Raw genomic sequence first — 12,472 nt, 5'->3', positions numbered from 1 at the left:
CACATTTCTACACCTCTCCAGATTTTCTATTTGGAAAATTGGTCATCAGCTCTGGGCCTTTCTACCGTCTGGTTATTTGTCAGAGACATCCCTTCCTCTTACATGGATTGCAACAATGGCTATTCTCTATCCCACCACTGCAATAATATACCTAATAGAAAAATCTGCTCCTGTCACTCTCCTGCTTAAAATTCTTCTAGTACACTCATCACCTTTCAATCAAATTCAAGAAGGTAGGTGTACAATACCTTTCATGAGCACCCGCACCCTCACCTCCAACCTCATCTGCATTTACTGCCCAGTTTCTTCTAACCCACGTGCATTTGCATATGTTGTTCACTTTGTTTGCTTGTATTTGCTTTTCCCACTTCTTTTCCTGACTCTCCTGAATTCATCCTTTAATAGTTAGCTTATGTGAGACCTCTTCAAGGAAGTTTTCCCTGATAATTCCTATACATTACTCCTATGTATAATTGTATGCCCCCCTCTAGATTATGCATAGCTCTATCTTTCGTGTCCACAGTACTTTCTGTCACCAGCTACAGTAAATATTCAGTAAACATTTGTGGAATTAATGAATGAATGTACAAGTTGAATCGAATTACCTTCTGATTCTAAATATTTTTTATTTCTCTCCAAAAATTTCTTCCCAAATTGGTCTCATATTTGAGTAGCTTCTAGGAAGGACTATCACTGCAATATATTTGTACATGCCTTTCACATAATAAGCACTCAATAATGAATCATAATCCTGAATAACTGAGCTACTGCAGGAAGCGTAGATTCATAAAACAGACATTATTAAGTGGATACATTTCCTCTTTTTTTGATTTTGAACAACAAAGTTTTCTCTATGAAGATTTAACCAATTTGAAAAAAAAAATTTAACCAATTTGAAATAGGTAACCCGAGTGAAGGGCTATAGCATTTCATTCATGGGATCTCTCAGTATACATCATATTTATAAAATCATATCCATGTAAGATCATACTCAAGACTTCCCTGCACTCTTTTTTTTTTCCCTGCACTCTTTTAAAGACAAGAGGTGATAAGGTGATTTTGTATGACCAATCATTTAAATAAATGTCTACCTTTGGTTTCTAGGAAATTAGTAATATGCATTTTCTTTTCTGAAATTGCTGAAAGATTTGGCCATTTCTGTTTTACTGCTCATCACTTGGCATATGTGCCTTCATAACAAAAGAGATTAATCTGGTTGCCAGTAGCATTTATATTTAACTTTTGGAGAGTAAAAGGCAACTGTTTAATGTGGGAGAATATGCATGAAAAGTGCTGTACAATCTGTATAATGTTATATAAATGCTAGCTTATGATAATTAATATTTTAATTCTCATTCCTAAAACTTACTTCTTCTGTACATCTTAGTGCTGTAAGTTTTACAAATAAGAAGATAATTAAGGAAGTGAATCTCAGAGAGAAATCCTCAAACTTGCAGTAAATGATAAGACAGAGCTAATAGCAGAAAATTGAGAATTAGGCCACATTTCTCTTCAGAGTTGCTCTTTTCATGGGCACTCATTCCCCTGACTGGGATCCCTCTACCACCCAGGCCTTTTCATCCACCTGCTCCACTTCTATTCCATCTCATCAGCAAAACTTAGATCTTTCTGAATCTAATAACTACTGGGATAGGAAAAAATGTTGCTCTTCAATAAAACATCTCCTACACTGGGAATCTTTTTAAGCAAATACTCTTGACTTTCCTCTTTAAACCATTAGTATATCTAAACTTGGTATTATAAACTCGATAGGAAAATGTAGTGCTTTTCAGTCTTTTCCATACAGGGACACACATAAAAAATTACATTTGTATGACATGCTGGGAGAAGTAGATGAGAATGTTTGCATCTATAATGTTCAGGGGTTTCATCTACTCCAGATCCAGTCTGGCTATATCGAGGGCAAAGGAGATTAATATCTTGGCATAGCAAGAAACTTCAGGTTAGTATCTAAGTAGAATCTTACAAAGTTCTTCAATCAACACCATGTAGACAATCTCATTAATATAATTTCTACTGCTACGTCACCCACCAACCACCACTGGCTCCGAGGACCACTACCATCACCACCACTGCCACAAGGTACCATTTACTGGCTTTCTAATACATGACAGGCATGGGCAAAGATTTGTATGTACATTGTAATTTAATAGTCACAACAACCATATGATGTAAATATTATTAATTCCACTGTGCAGATGAGAATACTAATATCTAGGGAGGTTGAGTAATCTGTCCAAAGTTAGACTAATAATGGAGTATTTCAAGCTAGGTCTCTGCTTTAGGAAATGGAACTCTTAACCACCAAACTTAATTGCCTTTAGACCCCCCTAACATAACCTATGAGAAAGGAGGAAAGGAGGGAAAGGAAGACTCTACTCCCACCAACTTCATCCACGGATTTCAGAAATTTAAACAACTATTACTATTATTAATAATAGAGGGGCTTTGTAGGATTATTGGGGAAGCTACAAAGGAAATATAAAGCCTATCTATGGCTTCAAGAAGCTTATGTCTACCTCAGTCCTATTTCTCATGTTCATTAAACAATTAGATTCTACCTGTCAAAATCCATAGTGGCTCCTTCTTTTGTGTATTTGAATTTGAACTGGTATATCTCAGTCACTTTCTAGAAATGTCAAAGGGAATAGAGAAAGAAATTACTTACAAAAAAGAAATCCAGAACCTTATCTGGTAATAGGTGAGGAATATTTTTACTGTATACCTACTATACTACTTACATACATACCTCTTTGTTTCACAGCATGACATTATTCAGGAGTAATATTTCCAGATATAAAGATAACTTAATTTTTCTCCTCCATGCTAAAAATGAGTTAGATGGCAAATTCTATTGTTATTCTTTCAAAGCTGGAGAGCCTAAGACACAGCATCAAGTACCTGACCTGGCATACATAAATGACAGTGAAACCAGTTTGAGAAACCATTCATTCATTTAACAGATATTTATCAAATGTCTACTTTGTGTTAGGCACCGGAGTCAAAGTGGTATACATGACAAAAAAGGTCCCTGTTTTTCTGGAATAGACAGCCTGGTGAGAGAGACAGTCAATAAATAAGTAAAAAAATAAAATAATTTCAGATAGTAGTAAGTACTGTGAACAACAGGAAGCACATTCTATGAGAGAATAGAAGGCAGAGGTACTGATTTGGTTTGGAAGGCCAAGGATGGCCTCCCTGAAAGGATGATGCTTGAGCTGAGCCTCAGTGACAAAAGGGGGTCACGTGCAGATCTGGGGGAGGGCAGTGTATCCTAGGCAGAGGGAACAGCAGTGCAAAGTTCTAAATCAGGAAAGCAAGCCTCTTTCAGGTCAAAGAGGAGGCCAAGTGGCTGGTGATGAGTAAGCAAGTAAGAGAATGTAGGAGATGAGGATGTGGAGCTTTACTGGCCACAACAAGAGGTCTGGATTTTATTCTAAGTAAACCAGAAATACAGTGAAGTGTTTTAAGCATGGGAATAATCTGCATGTTTTTAAGATCATTATAGTGAAGAAGGAAGAAGTGGGAACCATGACAGCGATTAAGAGGCTACTACAGTAATTCAGGGAAGACCAGAATAGCAACAAGAAACTAGAAAAATTCAAAAAGAAACCAGGATCTATGACATCAGGTCTCTTTTTTTTGGATCCTGCACTAAAAACTCAGATACCACTGCTATTTGCTCTCCTCACTGTTTAGAAAGCTAGAAATAAAGAGGGACACATGTTCTCATAAGAGACATACTTCATGTAAAATGACTGTCTTGTAGTTGAAGCAAAGTTTGGCCCATATACACTGTATAGCTTTGTCCACAGATCTGGAGAAGGTCCAAAAGACAGGCAAAGGGTGTAAGTTTAAGTCAGAACACCAAAAATGTCCTTCAGTCATGTGTTTCAATATATGGTCTACATACTATGAGTATGAGGATGTTAGATTGATCAGAAAGCCTCAGTGCTTCTCTTACTTTACTCTAAGACTTGTTCCCCCCACTCTACTGATCTTAAAACCTTAGAAAACAGGTTAATCACAGGTTATCAAGTCCTGGAGAAATTGGATCATGCTGCTTAAACTCAAGACAACTGATTTGTAGTGGATTTAATTTAAAAGAAAAAAATATTTTTCTAGCAAGACAGTGTACTTGGGAAATCAAACAAAATTTAGAAGGCTGTTTTGTGAGTATAGTAGGAGAGGTATGTGATACTAGAGGTTTGCCCCAGATAGGCAAGATACACAGCATCCTCTCTTTGTTCATTCTGCATGTAATTGCCCTGCCAAGCAAACAATGTCTATTCTTCCTGCCTGCCCATGTTTCACAGCAAATTCTAGCTTTTCGATGCTCTGAGCTATCTTTTATTTTTTTAATTATAACAAGAGTAGATCCTTTAGCAGCTGATAATTTTATTAACATGTTATTTGGTCCCTGAAGCAATTCATGGGAGAGTTATGTTTACAATGGTCTTACAGAAGATGCTAATTCCATATAACTTCAATCTGACTCTGATTATGACAGAAGATACATTTACAGCAGGCACTAGTCTCTTCTTAAATACTGCATAAAACATTTTCCTGCTTTTCAGATTAATGTGTCGCTTCATAAAGATGGGCCTTTAAACCACACAGCAATGATTTCTGTTAATCATATTGAATATATTCAGATACCAAAGCAATAATAACATATGTAACCTTTTCTCCTCCCTTCACATTCCAATCCATTGGCAAGACCTTTCAGGACTATCTCCAAAGCATATTCTAAGTCCATCCATTACTATCATCCTGTCCAAACCACCACTATCTCACTTCATCTGATCTCCTTGCTTGCAAACTATTCCTTCAGTAATTCATCCTCTGTTCTATAGCCAAAAAGCGTTTTTGAAAATACAAGTCAGACCATGTCACTCCTTTGCTTAAAACACCCCAACAGTTTCCCATTTTTCTTAGAACAAAATCCAAAAACTTACCTTAGCCCACATGATCTTACACATCTGTCCCTTGTCTACCTCTATGACCTTATCTTCTGCTTCTTTCCCTCCTACCCACTAAGCTTCAGGCTCAGGGCACCCTTTCTGTCCATGAACACACAAGATGCCTTGCTGGCTTAGGGCCTTTGCACAGCTACCCTCTGGAACATGCTGTCTCCAGTTGATGATGATATTTGGGCACTGCCCTAAATGCTCTACATTTATTCATTCTTATGCAGTCAATGCTCTGATGTAGGTATTATTATCCTCATTATACATGAAGCTAGTAAGTGTTAGAGCTGGAATTTGACTCCAGCACCTATAATGTTAACCACTGTGCTATTCTGCCAGTCACATGCCATTGCCTCCTACAGACCTGCATAGGTTGATTCCTCTGGCCTTTGAGGCTTAGCTCTGAAGCCTTCCACAGACTATATTCCAATCCTTCCTCCTCCATTCCCTGCCTCAGTATTCTCCAGCACATTACCTTTCTTTTATTTTCTTCATAGCAGTAGGATTATCTGAAACTGTTTTGCTCATTTTTGTTTGTTTATTGTTTATTCTCCCCTAAGGATGTAAGAATGCAAGCTTCCAGAGAGCAGGGACCTTGTCTATCCCATTAACTCCTGTGTTTTTATACCTTGAACAGTGCTAGGCACATAAAGAGAACCCAATTAATATTGACTGATTAAATAGTCAGGATAGAGTTCACAATCAATTAGGATTTCATCCTACAAGGATTTTTTTGACAACATTTCTAAAACCAAATTGTGGCTAGAAACAGTAACCATGTATATTTCAGTTCTTGAAACAATCTATTAAAAATGGATGTTGACCACCTCCAATAGGCACAAAGGAATAGACGGTGAAACAGTAAGATTTTTGTCCTCACAGTATTGATACATAGCCATTCTTTGTAGGCTCCATGTACAGGGTGGAGCCCAACACCGGGATTGAACTCACCACCCTGAGATAAAGATCTAAGTTGAAATCAAGCCTCAGATGCTTAACCGACTGAGCACCCAGTGGCCCCCCATACTATCATGCATTAAGTTGTGCGAACCTTTCCTTAACATATTTACATTTTGGTACAGCTTATTAATACTCTCCATGCATAGTGTTTATCTATAGGAAAGCTACACTGTCCCTCTTCACTACTTTAGTCACTTTTGTCAATTCATCTCTGTCATGATATGGAGCAACCAGAACAAAACTTCTAGTACAGAAATACCACAACTTCGTGCAATGTCCAAAACTCCATTGGCCCCTGAACTCAGTAAGCATACTTATATAAGACAGAGGTTTGCAATTATTGTACTATGACTCTTCACAAGATTGCTACAATTTTTAATCCATGCGTAAAATATATTTTTGTTTCATGTATATATTAATATTGCTATTGTTTATTCAGTTTTGATTAGGGAAGGAAATACTTCTACAGATAGGAGTCAAGAAACATGGCACAATATCAGATAAACACCAAAAGACTGTGCTTACATGAGAATGTTGTTTTGTGAGTATATAAAAGAATGAGTGGGGAGCCTGGTGGATCAGTCATTTAAGTGTCTGCGTTCAGCTCAGGTTGTGACCCCAGAGTCCTGGGATCGAGCCCCACGCCTGGCGGCTCCCTGCTTGGCAGAGTCTGCTCTTCCCTTTCCCTCTGCCACTCTCCCCTGCATGTGCTCTCTTCTCGCTTGCTCTCTCTCTCTCAAAATAAATAAATAAAATCTTTTTTTATTTAAGATTTATTTATTTATTTGACAGAGAGAGATCACAAGTAGACGGAGAGAGAGGCAGGCAGAGAGAGAGAGAGAGAGAGAGAGAGGGAAGCAGGCTCCCTGCTGAGCAGAGAGCCCAACGCGGGACTCGATCCCAGGACCCTGAGATCGTGACCCGAGCCGAAGGCAGCGGCTCAATCCACTGAGCCACCCAGGCGCCCAATAAATAAAATCTTTAACAAAAAAAGAATGAGATTAGGGAGGTAAGTGATTGTATCAGCAACTTGATGCTAAATATCAACTATAAAATAGTGTAATCCCACGGATATGTTTAAACATTGTGAACGTTGCTATTCCATAATAATATTGTACTTATTGCTGATTCGTTTGGTGTGTTTTGAGTCTTTTAATATCCTCAAACAGGTCACTAAAATTTCTAGCAGTCTAAAGTGTACCACGAACACACAGAGGTTAGAGATCACTGCTACATGGAATGATCTATAAGCATTCAAAATATTTTTTTCTAGGTTATAAATGATAGCTCAGCACTTCATATTATAAGGTTTTGTTTTCTAACTTCATTACTTTGCCTGCATCAAACCTCATTTAACAGCACCCCCATCCCTCCACACACATACTCTAAGAGTTTTCTGTAGTTAAGCCCAATAAGCCCAGCATTTTACTACGTCAAAAGCACTACTTTCAGATTAGGAGTTTTAAATACATAAGAAAACAAAATAATTCATTGCATTAAGAAAATGACCACTTTATTTATAATTTATCAGAAAGTTTTAGTTTGGGAAACTTCCCCTCAAACCTAAAGGCGGGGGGGAGAAAAGGCATTTTTGAAACTAAACAAGAGACAAAGATAAAAAGGGGTAGTTCAGGCATTGAGGAATTTTTACCCACCTGTATGTACCAGTTTTCCTCCAACTTGTTCAAACAGTTGTTTATAATCTTCCCAAGAAAGGAATGCTACCAATTAGGCTAAATCCATAGGCTTAAGAAGGAAAATTGAAAGCAAGGAAGAAGGAAAGAGAAGAAGGAAAGAAAACTAGGAGGAAAGTACAGAGAATGAAAAGATAGAACCAAGGACTTTTCTCTCCATCTCTATGCCATTGCCACAGAGTAGTACAAGTAACTATTACATGTCCAGGACTATGATATTCACTCTGGGAGACAGAAAATAAGACAAGACACTTGTCCTCAAGAATTCAGAATCTGATTGAAGAGATAAAGTAATCTACATGAATCAACTGAGAGTATTAAATTGTGGGGTCCCATCAGAAAAGGAATTTAGAGGAGGAAATTACTGTGAACAGCATAGGCCAAGAGGATTTCATGGAAGATTTGAACATAAATTGGCCTTGAAAATGAGTAGGATTCAATAGGGAAGAAATTAGGAGGAAGAAGAAGATCTGAAATCTATGAAAAGGTCAAATAAGGGAGAATTTAGTTGTCAAAAAGGGGAAAAGTTTAGAATTATGCTGTTTTTTTCCCAAAAGGCCACAAACAAAAAGGATTTGGAATCAGTTAAAATAAATAATAAAACATAGTTTTATACATGGAGAGATCTTAAATTTTAACATGTTAGGGAATAGGCTCCTCTATGCCTTTTTTTTTTTTTAACATTCCTAAGTAGTTTTTAAAATCTCATAATAAAGAATCGGTGACATTTATAACAAAACACACCAAAAGAGCTCATGACAAGTTACTTTGCTCATATAGTAATCTAGTAACATAATCAACAGCCTCAACTCAGGTAAATATATTTAAGTATAATTCCATCTCAATGTGTGTTCTTACCTCAGGTTCCTTGGGATTTGTGTAAAGCTGTTTAAGGAGAAATAAATAACATTTAATTCATTTAATTTCTGAAATTTACTAGATTATTCCTCACAGAAAACATTTTCTATGTGAAAAGTTCAATTTGTGCTCTATTAATTGAGGAATGAGATATACATATCTCAAGATAATTTGTTATGGCTTAAAAATATTTAAATAAATCAAATATCTAAGACTCTCCATGTTATCTTCTTATTTTCTTTCTATTCTTAACTATTCATAGCATGTTATATTCAGAAGCACACAAAATTTCAAGAAAGCTACAAAACCACAAAAACAAAAAACTCCCGTGTGTATAAAGTAATTCAAAAAAAATGAAATCCTGATAACCAATATGTGAAGCAGATAGTATATACTATATACTTTCCCATGTACTGTAATATACCTAAGAAATACATAATTTGTGATCTTTCACTGAAACTTCTGGTAGATTCTAGGGCCGGCTTGGTGGCTCAGTCATTAAGCATCTGCCTTCAGCTCAAGTTGTGGTCCCAGGGTCTGGGGATCAAGCCCTGGGACCACAATTCCCATTGGGCTCCCTGCTTGGCAGGAACCTGCTTCGACCTCTTCCACTCCCCCTGCTTGTGTTCCCTCTCTTGCTGTGTCTCTCTGTCTTTGTCAAATAAATAAATAAAATAAATAAAATCTTTTTTAAAAACTTCTGGCAGATTCTATTTTTTTTTATTCTAAAATGTCATAGGGCAGATAATTTCAGGGAGAAGTGGGGATAGTACTGTTTTAATGTTTTACTTGCCAAAAAACAATATAGTAGAGACATGGATTTGGTCTTTAAGTGTGTACTTACTGTAAGTACTGCCATGTGTAGCTTCAAGAGAAAAGAAAACTACTGTCATTACATACTTGTACCGATATTATTATTATTATTATTATTTTTAATAAAGGCTAATTAAAATATGATTACCCTAAGATTTGGGTAGAAGACCTAAAAAAGGGATATTAATTCACTCATTCATTCAAGTAAATATAAATTTCCATACATAGGGTTCTGCTGGAGAGGAGGGATTAAAAAAAAAGATAACTATCTATACTCTCTAAAAGTTATATTTTAGTTTGGGAGGCAAAAGATATATCAAGTAACTCATTTTTACTAAATATTAAATATGCCACAGTATCTCAAAAAATATTTTTTGAAACTAATCTACTAAAGTAAAAATTTTTAAAGTCTGATAGGTCTATAAAACCCTTGCCCTACCTACATACATATTACTATAAACAGATTCCCTCTGCTTGAAAGAGTAAGCCAATATAGAGAGATATAATCTAGCCTCTGATAAAAATTGAAAAACTGGAATACAAATTAGAAAATTTCTGGACCAGGGTGCCTGAATGGCTCAGTTGTTAGAGTATGTGACTCTTAATCTCAGGGTCGTGAGTTCAAGCCCCCATGCTGGTCACAGAGCCTAGTTTAAAAAAAAAAAAAAATTTTTTTTTAAAGAAAATTTCCCAACCATAATTTCATGTCAAATTATTCACCTATTAAAAAAAAAATTATTCACCTATTTCACCCAAAGGACTAAAACTTTAGTGACACTGTGTGGCTATTTGGGTTACTGCATACAATATAATTTTGAGACTACATACTGAAACTCTATATTAATTATTTGATTAATAGCTCATTCATTCACTCATTCAAAAATAGACATGGCCCCTGATCTCACGGAACATGCAGACCAGGAGGAAAGAAAACATTAAACAAAAAAGCAAACAGATAGGGACATCATTATAACTGTATTAATTGCTATGACAAAGCAGACAGGGTGCTTGAGAACATTAAACAAAAGGACAATCTAGGCTGAGGTGGGGGCAGTATATGCCAGGGAAGACCCCTCAGATCATACAGGTTCTCTATGATGGACTCTCAACTTTATTTTAAAAGCTGTGCAAGATTTTCAGGCAAGAGATTGGAATAATTAGACTCAGATTTCTAAAAGAATGTAGTATGGACAGTGAGTTGGAATGGCAGGGGATTGAAAATGGGAATAGGGAGACAGATTAGGAGGTTAGGTACAATATAGTCTCTTCTTTATAATAATTATCTAAAAATATATACATACTTACTTTAAAGAATTTGAACATAGTATCAACTACAAAGGAAACAGGGTAAAATCACCCAAAATTTCACAACCAGAAATAATCATCTTCAACAGAGGACTATCTTTCAAGATCTCGATACTCAAACTTGACTCAACTCAAACTATTTTTAGCACATTAATTATTTCTTAGTAGGAAATTTAAGATACTAACAACTGAAAAACAAATGTAAATACCATTAACAGCCTAAGTCATCCATCTAATTTATTGTCTTTTAATCTCCCCGAACAGTAAATTTAATTGATTCAGTCATACAGGTAATCATTTAAGTAAAACTAATCCATCAAACTAGCTAGATAATCTTTTCTCATCACACTGTTCTTTTAGTACAGGTAACATTGTAGTTATTTAAGAAGTGATGCTATTAGATTGTGACCTCCTTGAGTGGAGGAATCACATCTTTCTCTCATTCTTATCTCATCTACTATTTAGGTAAATGTATGGCACAGATTAAATAGATAAGAAAGGAAGGGAGGAAGGGAGGGAATTAAGGAAGGACAGAAATAGGGAAAGAACAAGAGAAGATAGAAAGAGAGGAAGGAAGGAAGGTGAAATAGAGGGAAGGGAGAAGAAGGAAGGAGGGAGGGAGAAAAAAGAGTTAACACATACATAGCACTTATTAGGCACCAGGCATTGTTCTAAATATTTTAGATCAGTGATTCTCAAAGTATGGTCCCTAGACCAACAGTCTCAACATCACCTGTAATTTATCTGAAATGCAAATTCTCACATCAAAAATTCTGGGGTGGAGCCTGACAATGTTTTTTAACAAGTTCTCCAGGTGATTCCAGTGCAAGCATACATTTGAAAACCAGTGTTTAGATTAGTTCATTATCTCAAACAACCCTAAGAAGTTCTGTTATTATCCCCATTTTGTATGTAAAGAAACTAAGGTACTTCCCCAAGATCACACAGGTGTTAAGTGCAGAACTGGTATTCCCTTCAGACTGATTCCAAAACTTGTGCTCTTAACTATATTGCACTGCCTTTCAATGATGGATGTTCAAGAAATGTTGCTAAATGAATGGATGAAGGAGAATGAATGAGTAGTGTTCAGCATGCTGGTGATGACTATCTCCATTTAAACCTATCCAAGTACTAAGGGCCTTTAGAGTTCAAAAGCCATTTTCTCCCAAAGATTTCCCTCATGCTCCTCACTAGATACAACCTCTCCTTTTCCATATTTCTATTGCACACAAGCAGTATCTTCCCTGTAGTATGCATTAATTTCTAATGAGGATTATGGATACTTACACTCATGATAGAGTTACTGTCAAAATTCCTATTTCTACACAAAAATATCAAGCTGATGTGAAAAAAGTCAATATTATAGCCCAATATGGCACAGGTACAGGCCAATCAGAAAGACTGCCAGCGGGGCGCCTGGGTGGCTCAGTGGGTTAGGCCGCTGCCTTCGGCTCAGGTCGTGATCTCAGGGTCCTGGGATCGAGTCCCGCATCGGGCTCTCTGCTTGGCAGGGAGCCTGCTTCCTTCTCTCTCTCTCTCTCTCTCTCTCTGCCTGCCTCTCAGTGTACTTGTAATTTCTCTCTGTCAAATAAATAAATAAAATCTTTAAAAAAAAAAAAAAAGAAAAACTGCCAGCTTAGCCTTGGTACTGGATTCCTGGAAGCTCCCCCTGGGCCAGACGTTAACCGTTTAGTTGCTAGATTATAGATAGGTCTGGAGAGATCCCAAAAGAGACAATGGTGAAGTGAGGGGGAGAAAATGAGGGTCACTCAGGGTCTCAGCAAAACAGCTATTTACTACCTGATACAGAGTATTTCATATTTTAACAACAGGCACAGCTGGGCCAGTGTA

At 36.7% G+C, this 12,472-nt stretch overlaps 1 protein-coding gene across 3 annotated transcripts in view; it reads right to left on the bottom strand.

Annotated features, from left to right (window-relative positions):
• The window catches only part of HORMAD2 (HORMA domain containing 2), a 95,132-nt gene that overhangs the window by 63,265 nt on the left and 19,395 nt on the right, over positions 1-12,472 (bottom strand). For 2 of the 3 annotated variants that reach the window (XM_013063480.2, XM_004766456.3), the window contains exons 6-8: positions 9,348-9,368; positions 8,504-8,530; positions 2,583-2,650 (exon numbers count right to left, since the gene is read on the bottom strand). In XM_013063480.2, coding sequence (XP_012918934.1) covers positions 2,583-2,650; positions 8,504-8,530; positions 9,348-9,368 — 116 coding nt within the window. The remainder of the gene's footprint in view (positions 1-2,582; positions 2,651-8,503; positions 8,531-9,347; positions 9,369-12,472) is intronic. The other variant, XM_013063481.2, reaches the window with a different exon arrangement.

Source organism: Mustela putorius, unplaced genomic scaffold (assembly GCF_011764305.1).
Source record: "Mustela putorius furo isolate JIRA1106 unplaced genomic scaffold, ASM1176430v1.1 tig00000081_pilon_pilon_pilon, whole genome shotgun sequence".
Classification (NCBI taxonomy): Eukaryota; Metazoa; Chordata; class Mammalia; order Carnivora; family Mustelidae; genus Mustela; species Mustela putorius.
Note: the sequence above shows the minus strand (reverse complement) of the source record. Positions and strands in the feature narration are given on the sequence as shown.